At 33.8% G+C, this 16471-nt stretch overlaps 1 protein-coding gene across 3 annotated transcripts; it reads left to right on the forward strand.

Moving 5' to 3' along the window:
* The first annotated feature begins 1993 nt into the window (after positions 1 to 1993).
* LOC104780301 (putative fatty acyl-CoA reductase 4) lies at positions 1994 to 7881 on the forward strand. 3 transcript variants are annotated; one of them, XM_010504800.3, is made up of 10 exons: positions 1994 to 2236; positions 2708 to 2811; positions 2957 to 3162; positions 3345 to 3445; positions 3582 to 3774; positions 3858 to 4019; positions 4103 to 4184; positions 4726 to 4995; positions 5194 to 5321; positions 5429 to 5752. In XM_010504800.3, exons 1-10 carry the CDS (start codon positions 2161 to 2163, stop codon positions 5586 to 5588), a joined length of 1482 nt encoding a protein of 493 aa, XP_010503102.2. In that variant the 5' UTR covers positions 1994 to 2160; the 3' UTR covers positions 5589 to 5752. The 3 variants fall into 3 exon arrangements, with proteins under 3 accessions (XP_010503102.2, XP_087366339.1, XP_010503104.2); XM_087510213.1 differs by lacking the exon at positions 5429 to 5752 and adding an exon at positions 7499 to 7881 and having other exon boundaries at positions 2011 to 2236; XM_010504802.3 differs by having other exon boundaries at positions 2011 to 2236; positions 5249 to 5321.
* The last annotated feature ends 8590 nt before the right edge of the window (positions 7882 to 16471 follow it).

Below are 16471 nucleotides of genomic sequence, written 5' to 3' on the forward strand. Positions count from 1 at the left end.
GAAATTCAGACTTTTATTTTTCTCAATGTTGTAAAAACGCTTTCATATTTAAGTTCCAGACATTCACATTAAGTTGGTTTTTTTAACAGTCCTTTTCTTTGTTAATATAAGTTAGGCACGCAATTTGTATATATGTGATTTTCATTTTCAATTTTTAAAATTAAAATCTATATATAATAGCAACCCCACTTTTGTGTCATTTTTAATCAAATGGATGAGAATTGTTCTATTATTCCATCTAACAGTTGATACTTATTAATGATCCAAAAGTTGCAAGTCTTTTTCGTTCAAATAATCGTGTCTTTTCATCGTATCTCCATCTTTTAATTGTTGCATCTATTCGTCGTACCTCTATCTTTTAAAAATCGCATCTAATTATTTTTGCAGCTCTTGGTTTCACACCTATATGTTTTACACCTTTTTATTTTACACCTTTTTGTTTATTATATATAAATCTCTATGGAATACAAAAACAAGTTTCGAATTTATCGTTTTCAGAGTATTTTTAAAAGTTAAAAATAAAATCAAAGAATTGTTTTATTGGAGTGTTTTTAAATTAACCTGCATCAATCTCTATATCAAGGTATGTTTATAAACTTGTTAGTGTCCATTCTAAAAAATTGTTTTTGTTCCCTTTTCCGTTTCGTTCTCATATATAGATTATAGATTAACGGAAATTTGGTTTTTCTTAAGTACTCTGTTTGTCTATATGTTGTTGGTTAGATAATTTACTCAAGATAGCACTTACATTTATTTTTTTCAAGTTAAAGTAGACTAACAAAAGAATGTGAGATCAATATCTATCACACAAAGGGGCGTAATTTATTTTTTAATATGGGTCTGTTCGAGTTCATAGCGACCAAAATTGCTTTATAATAAGTTCTTGGAAAGAAATATCAAGGGAGGGTACAACGCCGATGTTAATATCGGAGACGCCGCGACTCACCAAAACAGTCACGGATAAAACCAGAGACATCCGATTGCCGGTGGTGAATAACATTGAATTTTGTTGGTCGCTCGCCTCAATCCTGCAACAAGATAACGAACAGGCCCTAACTGTTGCCGGTGTTAGTCAGAATTATGACATGATGGCCACCTATCTTGGCGTTGCTCTTCCACTTGTTTAGATTTGTCTTGTTTCTCTTCGTACTGCTGTTGCTGGCAATCTTCAAAGAGTACAGGGTCCATCTCCATGAACATTCTCTTTATATTTGCGCTTAGACCGTGAACTGCTGGGTTCCAGTGAGATTCTGTGTTTTTTTCAGCGAACCGAATATGATAGGAAGGATCACGCTTCTGTTCTGAGCAATTAAACCCACTACGTGGTCGTTGTTCCATAAGAACAGAGCTCGTTCTGCTACCTACATCGCATGACAATATATACATATGAGCATAATTGATTAAAAGTTCCTAGGATTGAGAAGTTTTTTTCCATATACAATTCTAGGAAGCTTTGTCTGAAATAATTTTTTCTCTTTATCATGGGCTGGGAATTAATTTGCTAATATATTGCAATTCTGGTTCAGGTTGATTACACTGTACGTTCACTCGCCACCGCCACTGTTGCCATTCTTACAACTGGTTAGTTAGTATTCTCATCGCGGGGCTTACAAAGGCTGATTTTCTTAATCAATAGCTTCAAAAGCATCGATCTTCACTCTGGACTCCTTTGAGCTTGCATCGCAACACGTTGGTTAGTATTTTTCTGAATTTAAAACTGACATATCAACATTATTTTCTTATTGTCACTGAATCAATTTTTATATATACAACAAAAAATTTATTTAATTAATTTGGTTGATTTATTTTAGTCATTATTTATGACTTTTATACTATTCTGTTAAAGAATTACCATAAAGTTTCCACTCGAAATATGAAATTAATAATATTAGTCATTTCAAGCTTTTAATTTCCCGTGCGGCAACGCACGTGCCGACATCCTAGTTAAAATAAGAAGTGATTTAAATATAATTATCTTTTAAAGTAAATGTAGGTAGGTCTCCAAATAGTAGATACGATGGGTTCAACAAAACCGGTCAACATTTATGAGTCTATATAATTTGTACCTCAACTCCAAAGGTCTTATGGACCAACACAATCTATTGTTCTTTCTTTCTTATTAATCGAATAGATAGATATCAGTGTCTTGAGCCTTCATCAATGGAATCCAATTGCGTTCAGTTTCTCGAGAACAAGACTATTCTCGTCACCGGTGTTCCTGGTTTCCTCGCCAAAGGTACCAACTTGGATCCCTTACCAGATAATATGTTCAGCATCACAATCAAGATTTTGTGATTCAGTCCAATTTTTGTGTTTAATTGTTTTAGTGACTATTGTTGGTTCATTACGGCCTTTGTATTGTATTTGCATGGCAAATATATAAAATTCATTAGTGAACGTAAACCAATATTTCTTCTTTTTTGTTTACTGCGAACGTAAACCAATATTTCACATATTATTACTGAATTTTTTATATCTAAATTGGTATACTTATATATTTTTCTGAAAGAACTTTACTTTCGATATTAGATTATTAATTTGTCGTCCATACAGCAAACGTATAGTTTTGGCTCTTTCTATTTTCATTTGGAATCTATCTAATTATAATTTTAACTAATTGTCACTTGTGATGGTGAACAACTCCGCCGAAACTAATCATAATTAATGACTTTTAAAGTTTAACTAATAAATTTTATAATTATTATAGTGTTTGTGGAGAAAATACTGAGGATTCAACCAAACGTGAAGAAGCTTTTCCTTCTTTTGAGAGCAGCAGACAATGAATCAGCCATGCAACGGTTTCGCAGTGAGGTAAAAATAAAACATTTTGTCATACATATAAACTAATATCTCTATGAAGATTAAATAAGCTTTACAACCAAATTATTTTTATGTAAATTCTATATATTATATTTTTTGAAATATGATCTGACTTACATGATATATAATACAACAGGTTTTGGAGAAAGATCTCTTTAGAGTGTTGAGGAACAAATTAGGTGATGAAAATCTAAAAGCTTTAGTATCAGACAAAGTCATCCCTATTCCGGGTGATATTTCAGTTGATAATCTGGGAGTGAAGGACTCTGATCTCTTAAAACGTATGTGGAATGAGATCGACATCGTTGTCAATGTCGCCGCCACGACGAACTTCGATGAAAGGTGTAGAATAAGTTGTGGTCGTTAAATCATTCAATTATTATTCTTGAAGAAGACGATACTGAAATCTAACTTTTGTTTTTACGAAAAAATTATAAATTGATTTGTTTTTATAGTTTTGTATGATTGAAACCTAACTTTAATCTTCTTATATGTATATATATATATATACATATAAAAAACAGATACGATGTTGGGATTAGAATCAATACATTTGGACCGCTCAATGTCCTAAACTTTGCCAAGAAGTGTGTTAAAGGACAGTTGCTTCTCCATGTCTCAACGGGTGAGCTCGATAATCTTATTTTTTTTGGTATAAAAATCATATTCTGATGTTGTTTTTTTTATGTGTAGAGTAGTGACCGTATTTAACGGATCATATAGATATAGTGATAGACCCCTCAAATTTTTTATCTTTGTAGCGTATGTGTGCGGAGAGAAGTCTGGACTCTTACAAGAGAAAACATTTCACATGGGAGAGACGTTGAATGGACATGGAAATTTAGTTATCGAAACTGAAATGGAACTAATGAAACAAAAACTGAAAGAACTACAAAAACTAGATTGTCCTGTAGAAGAAATTGCACAAACAATGAAAGATCTTGGAATGTCAAGGTCAGTGTAATAATCATCAACCAGCTTTTATTTTTTTTTGAAAGTGTCCATTGATCTAGAATCGAACTGGTCTTAATTACTAGGGCCAAGTTTCATGGATGGCCAAACACATATGTGTTTACTAAATCAATGGGAGAGATGATTCTTAATAACCATAAAGAAGATCTTCCTGTCGTTGTCATCCGTCCCACGATGATCACTAGCACTTTTTCAGAACCATTTCCCGGTTGGATCGAAGGGTTAAGGTAAATATATACCATTTATAGATTGATCATGTTTAGATTGCATGAATGGGAGAATTCATGATACTCTTATGTCGTATGTGCAGAACCATAGATAGTGTGATTGTAGCATATGGCAAAGGAAGGCTTAAATGTTTTCTTGCAGATCCAAACTCAGTCCTTGATCTTGTAAGTTCAACTTAATTTAGGTTGTGATTGTCTACTTGTCCTCCTAAAACGTCAATTGTGCATTGCGTTTATATATAGAAAGTTAAAATAAATTAAACATTTTTAAACGATAAAACGATTATCTTAATATAAAAATATATGTTAGGGAGTGTCTGGTTAGACGCTAAATACAAAATTGAAATTTGGTGTTTGTGTTTACAAATTAACAAAATAAAATTACATCAAAATTCTTCAAAGGTGTAATTTGGAAAAAGAAGAATACCATAATTTAAATTTCTAGCAATCTCACACGCCAACCACACTTTCAAAGCTTGGTTCCATTGGTTGACTAAATGTACCTAAGATCCAGAGTTCAGTGCACCACAGAGTGTGTAATAGACATAAATTAGCATAGGCCTTAAGACCATATATAACATTCTTTTCGAATGGCACATGATATCAATTAGTCAGTTAATACTATCTATGGGAATACACGATATTTTTGTCTGTGTTATTATAAGCTATATTAGTCATTGTGGTGCACTGAGAGTAACATTCACAGGTACCTGTGGACATGGTCGCAAATGCAATGGTGAATGCTGCGGCAATACACGCGGGAAAATTAGGCTCGCAGACCGTGTATCATGTTGGCTCGTCGTCTAAGAACCCTATCACATTCGAACAGGTTCACGATCTCGCAGCTCGTTACTTCACCAAAAACCCTCTTTTTGGACTCAATGGTTCACCCATCATAGTCTCCAAAGGTACTATCTTGTCAACCATGGCTCAGTTCAACTTCTACGTGACCCTTCGTTACAAGCTACCTTTGCAGGTACACATCTTTTTGTTTTCTTTCTTTAATATTATTACTAACACCAAATGGCGAATGTTGAAAGAAGAGTCTTACTTTGTTAATAAAATTGAAGAAAAAAGTAAATCAAAAAAGATATATTAAAAACAAAACGAATTTTATTCAAGTCTTAAATTTCTGACAAATTTTTACGCATACTATATTCTCTTCTACTATCAGATGTTGCGATTGATAAATATAATTTATCCATGGTGGAATGGAAACAAATATAAAGACATTGACCGCAAAATTAAGTTGGCGATGCGGTTGGTCGAGCTCTACAAACCTTATGTCTTGTTTAAGGGCATGTACGTATCAATTTCAATTTTTTCATAACTAATTTTCAATATCTATTACAGTCTTCATTCTTCCAAATATTTTTTCTTATTTTGCCGCTACTTTTTTTTGTGTGCAGATTTGACGATTCGAATACTGAGATACTGCGGTTGAAAATAAAAGAGGTTAATAAAGAAATTAATGGTTTGTTCCAATTTGATCCAAAGACTATTGATTGGGAAGATTACATGATGACCATTCATATTCCCGGCCTCATCGCCTATGTACTCAAAAAATAAAACGTTAAGACATTAAAATGTTTATTATTCTCATTTCTTGGTTACCTAGTAATTATTTGAACTGAGTAAAATTGTGTATGGGTTTGAAAACAAAAACAAGGTGTGTATCCCATTACTAAACAAACTTGTTAAATTTATGAATATATACTTTAAATTTTGATCTACTACTTCTTGTTAAATTTATGAATATATACTTTTATACCTCTTTAGTTGCCTTTATTAATTGTTGACTTGTTGTCGGCTGAGTTTGCAGTTTGGTAGACGAATTCAGCCTTATAATTTTCAGGGATACATCGATTAAATTGTCAAACTGATTGGTTTAGCGGTTAGCGTGTACAGTTCAAACCAAATTTGTGGACTGAACTACCAATCAATGAGTTTTTTAAAATAGTAGTGCAGTTAAGAACAAAAATTTGAGTCCTTATTAATCCTATGCATGCATTGCTACAAAATTTTATACTCTTATTCCCCTCTATTTCACAGAGAGTATCAGCACATGAAAATAGACTAAAACTACCCGAAACTGTTTATTTATGTAATTACAATTGTATATTTTAAGCTCTTTTCATGTAATTATAAATAATTAGTTTTGCAGACGTTTATTTCGTAGACTTTTTCTTAATTTAGTCAATAGTTATTGTGATAATTTAAGCTCTTATAGCTGGTTCTAGGACTCTTTTTACTTCACATGTGATGCCAACTTCACACGGCCCATGTCAATGACTAAAGAGTCAAACCCTCTGTACCTCTCAGTGTATCCTCCACACTTAGCATAACTGCATCATGGACACTCAGTCTTCACATATATTAGATCGACGTCACTTTCTAAATACTCCATCTATTTATGGCTTTTGGATTAAACTTTTCACCTTTAACAGAAAAAAAAAAAATTCATTTGATTTGAATATTCCACCACTTATTAGTGATGATTATGTTTTCCAAATATATAGAAGTCGTTAGGGATGATACTGAATCAATTCATCCAAATAAAGATACAAAGTCATCTCGTCTTCCCAAGGTACTCTTTTAATCGATTTGAATCCAAATCCGATGGCAGGATCGGAAGCACAACTTATAGAGCTAAATCTCAGTCAACTGTATGAAGAAGATAAAGATTACTTTGTTGGAAATCCAAGTATATATCAAATCGTTTTTCTAATATACACATAGAGTGGTTGTGTTATAAATGGAATATTAATACGTTTCGTATAGAACTTGTGCTTTTCTTTTCATATTTAGTTCATAGAAATGTGTCACATACTCCATCTAAATATTTTTGAATAGAACAAACCATCATCGGTCAACAAATGGAAAGAAAAAGAATGTTAAAAATGCTCAACAGGTCCACGATCTCGTGGCTCGCTACTTCACCAAAAACCCTCTTGTTGGACGCGATGGTTCACCCATCATTGTCTCCAAAAGAACTATCTTCTCCACCATGGATCTGTTCAGCTTATATGTTACCCTTCGTTACAAGCTACGTTTGCAGGTACGTATATTTTTGTTTTCTTTCTTAAATCAATAATAACACCAAATGGCGAATGTTGAAAGAAAAGTCTTCTTTTGTTAACAAAAGAGAAAACTAAATCTAAAGAGAAATATTGAAATTAATAACTCGAATTTTAGTTATGAAAAATTCTTACGCATGTATTTTCTTCTACTATAAGATGTTGCGATTGATAGATATAATCTATCCATGGTGGGATGGAAACAAATACAAAGACATTGACCGCAAAATTAAGTTGGCAATGCGGCTGGTTGAGCTCTACAGACCTTATGTATTGTTTAAGGGCATGTATGTATCAATAAAAATTATCCATAAGTATTTCTAATAAATTTTGATGCTTCCAATTATTTTTTCTTATTTTGACGCAACATTCTTTTCGTTTTTTTTTAATATTATTTTGCAGATTTGATGATGTGAAAACTGAGATACTGCGGTTGAAAACAAAGGAGATTGATACTAAACTGTATGATTTGTTCGAATTTGATCCAAATTCTATTGATTGGGACGATTACATCACGACCATTCATATTCCCGGCCTCATCACTTATGTACTCAGGCAATAAAACGTTTGAATACTAAAATTTGTATCATTTACTTGAATCTAGCTAGTAAAATTGTGTGTTTGTCGGGGCTGAAAACAAAAACAAGGTGTGTTTTACCATTATTATAAAGAGTTTCATATCTCTCTTGTGTTCACTTATGTTGTTAGTCTGCAACCACAGTTTTCTAATTTTTTTTTGGCTATTAATAATAATCGTCAAATGTAACAAATTAATGATTTGAAAAGAGTGATTTTTTTTTTAGTGCTTTTTGTGATCTCCATACATGTCTTACACTACATTGATAAATATATACTATATTATCGCCCTGGACGTTTGGTGTGTTGAGTTATTCGGTTTTCCTGAAATTCAGGTTTCCAAAAATTTCAGGTTTTTCTGGAATTTAGGTTTTTCTGAAATTCAGGTTTTCAAAAACTTCACTGAATTAAACCGAAATTGAATTCGTTTCGGTTTGGTCATTTCTCGGGTTAATCGGATTGGTTACCTGATTTTATTTGGCATTTTGTAAATGTAACATCCTTGAACTAAATTGTGGATTTTGGGGATGGGTGTCGATTGATACCAAGGATAATGTCGATCAACACCAGCAATTTCTGGTTCGACCTGATTGATTTAAATCGTCAAATTTGAGCGGTTTGGTTTAAGTGGAATCCCAAACAGGTGTATTTATGTGAGAAGTCGACCTAAGGATTTCGGAAAAGACACTTTTAGCCGTTCCAGAGAGAAAAGAGAGAAGAGACTGTGTTCTTGGGAGATCTTGGAGATTCTAGGCTTGTTTGGTGAGATCTGTTCCTGTGGAGTGGATATCTGGTGCTAGGAATGAAGGAGAAGCCTTCCAAGGTGATGGATTCGTTGTTTTGGGTCAGAAACTTCCTGCAAAGAGGTGAGTGCATGACCATGACTGATATAAGCCTGAGATTCCATTGTTTGCTTGATTTGTGGCTGTTTGTGGTGTTTTTTTTGTATGCTTTTGGTTGGGTTGTGTTTCCCATGAGTTTCCAGGACTTTTGGGTGAGATTCGGACGATTTGGAAGAGATGGAAAACGGTTCTTCGACTTTCGCCTTCAAGCAAAACGTGTCTGCGGAGTCGGTGTCGATCGACACCAAGGGCCAGTGTTGTCAGTCTTGGTTATGTTTATTAATTGTTGTTTGTGGTGTGCAGGTATGTGGCGTGGAATCATGGCGATGAGGAGGAGGATGATCTAGGGTCTCGGTTATGTGTTGTCGGTCTTGGTTATGTTTATTAGTGTTGCAACCTGGTTTAGTAGCATACTAGATTGTTGGTTAGAATAGTTAGGATTGTTGTATTGTTAGTATGTTTCCACTGTGCATATTGGCTGTTGTTGGTTTAATGATGGTTTGTGATTTGACAGGTTTAATTAAGTATTATGGGATGCTTAATTATGATATATATATATATATATAATGGGTCGGGTCGTCTCATTTTGGTATTAGAGCCCTTACGGTTCCAGAGCGGGTTAATAAATGGTTTAGAACGGATTAGGAATTTAATTGGTTGAATTATTTTCCTGTTGCTTGATGTATGATGTTGTGTGATGGAATTGATTATGAGTAGTTAGTCAATTTGTATGTGGTATGGAGTCCTAGTATTATCCTCTTCGAGCCTTCAATGAGATTATACGGTAAGTTGTTTTGTGTGTTATTAGTTGTGAAGTGTTTTTAGGTTTTGTGCGGGAAGTGCAGTTGGCTATTGACAAGTTGTTGGAAAATGGTGGATCACGCCGGTATCATGAAATACCGTTGGCAGTGATTTATGAAAGTGGATGTGTTGGAAATAGATTTATGAGACTTTAAGTTGGAGCCTGACTTCATCCACGGTGGCTGGAGTGCCACTGTTTAGCAAGTTAGTAATTCGCATGCTGGTCAGGTGGGGGTCTGAGGGTGTGGCCGGTGTGCTTAATGGTGTTGCTGGAGGCCCAGTGGGTGTTGTGAGTGTGGCAACAGGTTTTGCTCAGACCGAGATGATCGTATTGCGGATTTACTCACAATGTTGCTGGAGAGGATTTAATAAGATGATTAGTTCTTATGGAATCTTGATGTGGAATGGTTTAAGGGATTATGTGCATCTGGAAATGGAAAGTTTTCATAAATAGAAAGTTTCTAAAAAAAATGGAAAGTTTTATGGGAGTGCTTGGCTATTTATTGAAAGTGCGGTTACAAACAAATAGAAATTTCTATGAATAGTTAGAACTTGTCTATTTTTTTGGAAAGGGCATGTGTAAACACCCGAGTGGTTGGGATGTTTTAGAGTTGGCCTGAAGAGTGGTCAAGATGGTGGTGATATTCCAGTGAGGGAATATGGTGGTTGGTAGGACATTGCGATGTTTTACGCTAACCACGTGAGGTAGTTCCGGTCGGGAGATGCTTATAGAAGTTAGGACTTGTTTGCTCATGAAGAGATGATTAGTTCTCCTGGGGAGATGATTAGTTCTCCGGAGGAGATGATTGGTTCTCCTGAGGGGATGATTAGTCCCCCTAGTGAACCGCGGGCTTGATGGGTTGCTACCCTGAGAGCGGCAGAGGAGATAATTAGTTCATCTAGGGGATAATTAGTTTCCCTGAGGGGATGAGTAGTTCCCCTGGTACCGAGATCCCGAGGGTGACGATCTGAGAGTGAAAGGATATTGCTTGAGGACGATGGTCTGAGAGTACAGGCGGTGCAGCTCGAGGGTTGCAACCTGAGAATGTATGAGTGAGAGAGCAAACAATGTCTAGAACGTGGTTATGACGATAGTGACTGAATATAGACCTTGGAGGTCAGGAGTGACCTCGAGTTTTGGGTTATGCTGACTAGTGGGGTCAGGGTTATGTGGACCGTTGGGCCACGTGGATGTGCGGACTGTTGCAGCAGTTGCACGGAAAGCCTTGGTTGATGGTGTTCATTCCGGTCAGAGGATGTGCGGGTTGTGGTGACGGTTGCACGGAGGTCTTTGGCGGATGGACGGTGTTGCAGGATTCGAGGACGAATCCTTGTTGGTAGGAGAGAATTGTAACATCCATAAACCAAATTATGGATTTTGGGGATGGGTGTCGATCGACACCAAGGGTAGTGTCGATTGACACCAGTAATTTCTGGTTTGACCTAATTGATTTAACTCGCCGAATTTAAGTGGTTTGGTTTAAGTGGAATCCCAAACAGGTGTATTTATGTGAGAAGTCGACCTAAGGGTTCCAGAAAAGCCACTTTTAGCCGTTCCAGAGAGAAAACAGAGAAGAGAGTGTGTTCTTGGGAGATCTTGAAGATTCTAGGCTTGTTTGGTGAGATCTGTTCTTGTGGAGTGGAGATCTGGTGCTAGGAACGAAGGAGAAGCCTTCCAAGGTGTTGGATTCGTTGCTGTGGGTCAGAAACATCCTACAAAGAGGTGAGTGCATGACCATGGCTGATCTAAACTTGAGAATCCTTTGTTTGCTTGATTTGTGGCTGTTTGTGGTGTTTTCTTGTATGCTTTTGGTTGGGTTGTGTTTCCCATGAGTTTCCAGGGCTTTTGGGTGAGATTCAGACGATTTGGAAGAGATGAAAAATGGTTCTTCGACTTTTGGTTTTGAGCAGAACGTGTCTGCGGAGTCGGTGTCAATCGACACCAAGTAGATGCCGGTCGACACCAATGGCCAGTGTCGGTCGACACTAGAGGGGTGTTGGAATATTTCAACCTATTTAGCAGGCGGCTGATGCTTGTTTTACTGGTCTGTTGTATTTTGTTTGTTGTTTGTTAAACATGGGTTTCTCAGTTACTTGTGTGTGTAGCCCAGTAGATGGGAGGGTTGCCTCACTAAGTAATTGTGATAATACTTACGCATCTCAATTGTTGTTTGTGGTGTGCAGGTATGTGACGTGGAATCATGGCGATGAGGAGGAGGATGATCTAGGGTCTCAGTTATGTGTTGTCGGTCTTTGTTATGTTTATTACTGTTGGAACCTGGTTTAGTAGCATGCTAGGTTGTTGGTTAGAATGTTTAGGAATGTTGTATTGTTGGTACGCTTCCATTGTGCATATTGGCTGTTGTTGGTTTAATGATGGTTTGTGGTTTGATATGTAATTAAGTATTATGGGATGCTTAATTATGATATATATATATATAGGTCATATAGAAATGATATATATATATATATATATTAGAGATTTTCTGAAGTAAAACCAAACACAAACTTTCAACTTTCTGTATTGTTAGCTTAAAGTTGTGTTTGAGAGTTAAGCTTTAAAGCTGCTAAGCTAGCATTTTATCTAATTTAAGCTAGCATTACATCAATAAAAGCATGCTAATTCGCATCAAAAAGTTGTCAAAGGGCAGCTTCAAAGTCAGTACTATACAACCCATTGTTAAGGCTGCTTTCCGCATCAAAAATGACAAAAACGTTGATTTCTACCTGTGTAAATCATAACAAAAATAATGTAAATAAAAAAAATAATCGTGAAATAACTTTCCTCGGAATCTGAGAATCTACACAAGAAAACAGAAGCAAGAGATTAATAAACTTATAGATATCAAGAGATTTGAAAGGATTAGTAAACATAGAATAGTTAAACTTATCGAGAGACTCAAAGAATTCAACTTCTTCCAACATCTAAGCGAAGTTTGCTAAGACTACTTCTCCTTTGTACGAACACTAACTATTGTTGGGTGCACAACAAAACCTCAACCATGTAAGGAGTTAAAGAACTTCTGTAAGGATCCAAGACCCTCCCACTTGTACTAAAACTCGATAAGCAACTGATGAGGCTTGAATTGTTAGAATATCTCTAGCCATTTCTAACAAGATTGGATACTTTGAGCTATTAAGTCTCCATCAACTGAGACATCATATGGCATCCCCAACTTATTTTCTACTCTGGAGTTAGGTTTTTCTGCTAGATATTGTTGTAACTCATTGGAACTATCTACGTTACTCTTCAACCCAACCACCTTGTCGAATATTGCTAGTATCCCCTCACAATCATCTGATAACTCAAAGACGGTTGATTGTGGCTGAGAATCTGTATGATCTTTGATGGCTTCTGGTGTGATCAGCTTGTAACTATAATGATCATATCGTTTCTTCGTTACATCTGAAACTGTCATTGAGTTGCCTAGTCTTTATCGTCTCCTTACCATACATCTGGTCAATTGGATTATACTAGTGTTGTCAATGTATGATATTCCAAGTTCAAATTTCAAAGTTGACAAATTAGAAAAAAGGGTGAAAGTAATCTTTAATTCTGTTTATTTTGCTTATGCTTTTAGAAAATCTTATGACACAAATTAAATCTTGAATTCCAAGAAGTTACTAGTCAGTATAAAACCACGCCATATCAAAAAAGGTGCATTACTTTGTCAAACAAGTTTGGTTCCAACTTATGGACGTTATCGTGATTTTGGAATTGAGTGAGTGAGTTGGATATTGCAAAGATCTTTGGAGAAGTGTGTCTCATTTTCTAAGTCTTGTTGAGATAATATAATCTTCTTTCAAGAAAGTACTAAAAAGGAGTTTCCCTCCGCTTACGCATAAGGAATTAACAAAAGTCTTCCCAAAAAGAGAAGGATCGACGACAAAAGACTTTGCGTGTGGTTTAGATCTTAGATTATAATAATTGTCGAAAAATACTTCTTGGCGGGGCCTTCTTCTATTTTTTACTTTCTTATTCTTTCATCTTTTTTTGTATATAATCAAAAAAAAGTCAGACCTCTGTTTCATAATCTTTTTGGACGTACCAACGTCTATTTAGTTCTAGCTTTCTAGGAGAATTTCTATATATATTTCCAACTTTAATTTTTTTTTAAAGAGAATCACATTAATTTTTCGCCATAATTTTTTCCGAGAATCACACATAGATATAGTTAGCAAATAGCAATACTATATCTCACAAATTCTAAGCTATTTATAAATTGTAACTACAAAATTTTGTTAATATGTCGTACTTTAGGATAGAGAACAAGAACTTTAGTTAGGTAAACGATTTCTCCGTCTACAAGAACTTTCACACAAACATAAAGCCAAATCAAATTCTATGTTGAGAAATGTTTTCACTTGAATGGTTTTGACCAAACTTAAAGGATTTATCCACTAAAATGGAACAAAATTTGAAGGATTCTTTTACCAAAGTTGAGGGGGGGCTTTCACCAAAATAGTTAATTATTGAAGTAGCTATCTCATATATTAGATAAGAATAAACCAACATTCGTATCGTAGATAAGAACAGGCCAACATTAATGTATTCATAATAATTCACATGTTATTAATTGTTCATATATTATGTTTACTCAATTGATTGTGTTTGTCCCCTGTCGATTTTGTGGTTAGGAGTTGAACACTAAACACCTTTGTCTTCACGTTGCTATTACTCGGTGGAAGAGAACATTATTTTATACGATAGTAACTGGTATCTGTAGTTGTGAATTTTTTTCATAAAATTGGTATTTTAGATTTTAACTTTTAGTAAAACCGTAAAAGAGATAAAGAAAAGTTGTATTCACACATTGTACTGTAAATTGATAATGTTGGGATCATGATATTTTATTAATTTATAATAATATTAATAAATTAGTGAAGATAACTTTTAAAATTTTCAAGATTTTTAGCAATTGTTATTCAAGTAAAACTAGTGTTTTGGATGGCTAGGTTATATTTGAATTTTTAATATCTAGAAAAAAAACTCTTCTAGTGTATACAAACACTAGATGAATTCTCAACGATATATATAATTTTTTTTAATTTATAATTAAGGACCTCAGCTGTAATATTTTAACCGTATATAAGACTATCAAAATAAAAATTATATATGTTCAGAAATAAAAATAAAATTACAGAAAGTTTTGGCTATTTTATGACATAGTGATAGAGTATACTATAATACCATATTTTAAAAACACAAAAAAACAATTAATGTTCACAATAAAAATTAGAGACGAACTCTTACAAAATTTTATTTAAAAAAGAATATTGGTATATCAACTTATATTTATATATATATAATTATTAACTATATATAATTATTAACTTCTGACCATATATTTATATATGGATTTTTAAAAAATATATAATTTTATTATCTTATCAATTTTTAAAATTTTTTACACTAGCTCAACTTGAAACCACATAATTTTCTTATTTTGTAATATCTATTAGTTGGCGGGTAAAGAGTTTTGCTAGGAAAAGACTGGAAACAAAAATTTCAAAGTTACAAAACAAAAGATACGGATCCATATTTGCCAATGATTGTCACACCTTTAGAAGTAACATGAACGAGCTAGACATGTTCTTATTTGGCTGATAGCAGCTCTTCCCCAACCAAAACAGTGCATTTCATAATCTCATATGGTTGGGTTCAAAAGACTATTGGAGTGCAGTCTACAGTCTCGGTGACATCATATCCCACGTGTATATAGTCACAAGTATAACTACATTCATAAACATTAACAGAACATTAGTTATTTGGCAGAACCAGGCCTTTGTTCTGCCCATACACATGGGATCTTACCATTACAATTTCAATATATGAATTTCTTTTCTAATATTACATTACGGTAATAATTCTACGCAAAATTATTGGATGATGCATTTGTTCATTTTCACATTTTAAGAACTCATAGAAATTTACATTCAAACAATTCGCAAAGGTTCAAAATATTGGTCAAGAATAAACCCACCACAAAATTCGGTTAGGTAGCAAATCATTTCATAAATTTTGTACGATAACCTCCCCACCGGCCACCTCTTCGATCCAAACTGATTTTCTTGGACACGTTTGATTTGGTTTGTTTTAAAAAAGACAATAATTAGTTCGAAATGAGAAATCGAACCAAACATATATATATCCTCCTCTTTTGAAGTAGTATGTTCAGCGTTGATGTTTCTATTAATTCTTATATTTGCGCACTGTGTTTTACATTTATTGATTATTTTTCTTATAAACAAAATAAAGCTAATATTTATTAATTTCAGTTTTATATCTGTTTCAGATATAATTTTTTCCCAGATCAAATTTATTTAATTGTATCTGCATGGATAAAAGTTATAAACTTAATGATAAAAGATTTGTAATTTTGAGGTGTGTCAAATGAAATTTCAAGAAAATGCACGCAAACAGGATATATATTCTCTCTGTTTTATATTAATTAAGTTAAGTATCATTTTAGATTTAAATTTTTATATTAAAATAAATATAAATTTGTATTATTATGTCGATATTTGGTTAATTTTTCAATTTTATCTCTATTATATTAGTATATTGACCAATGACAATTGTATAATATACATATATACATATATTTATTTATTTATTTATTTAAAGGGTAAAATAGAAAAAAATAATATTTCTTAATATGTATGCGAAACTCTTCGACGACACTTATTGTGAAACAAAATGAGTAAACTTGTCAAAATATATGATGGTTCCATGAATTTAAATGTCATATTCTTGTCACCAAGTTTTTTTTTTTTTTTTTTGATACATTTGTCACCAAGTATCTAAGTGATTATATATAAACAACTATCTTCTGGTTTGGACTACCAATCTTGGGGTTTTATTAAAAAAAATGTGTTGTTGGCAATCAAAGAAAATTAACCAAGGGATTGATCTCCCACAAACTAGGATGATTAATCTCACCAATACACTTTGTATGTATAGATAAACTATTTAGTATGCAAAGATCATTCCATAACAATATCGAGTGGCCTTATAACATACCTTTTTAATCACTTACCCTTTGAACTCTAATAAAAATTAATAACTCAAATTGTATTTACATTGCATATTTTTATGTTCGTTTGGTACTTAGGGCTATTTATGTACTTAGGGTAATACTAGAGTGGAGACTGG

Source organism: Camelina sativa, chromosome 4 (assembly GCF_030686135.1).
Source record: "Camelina sativa cultivar CO46 ecotype springtype chromosome 4, ASM3068613v1".
Classification (NCBI taxonomy): domain Eukaryota; kingdom Viridiplantae; phylum Streptophyta; class Magnoliopsida; order Brassicales; family Brassicaceae; genus Camelina; species Camelina sativa.

Bases quoted from the DNA above. Each gene is read 5' to 3' on its own strand.
- LOC104780301 (XM_010504800.3), top strand. From the start codon at position 2,161: ATGGAATCCAATTGCGTTCAGTTTCTCGAGAACAAGACTATTCTCGTC. The intron at 2,812-2,956 runs GTAAAAATAAAA...ATAATACAACAG, and splicing joins TGCAACGGTTTCGCAGTGAG to GTTTTGGAGAAAGATCTCTT. The intron at 5,322-5,428 runs GTACGTATCAAT...TTTTGTGTGCAG, and splicing joins TATGTCTTGTTTAAGGGCAT to ATTTGACGATTCGAATACTG.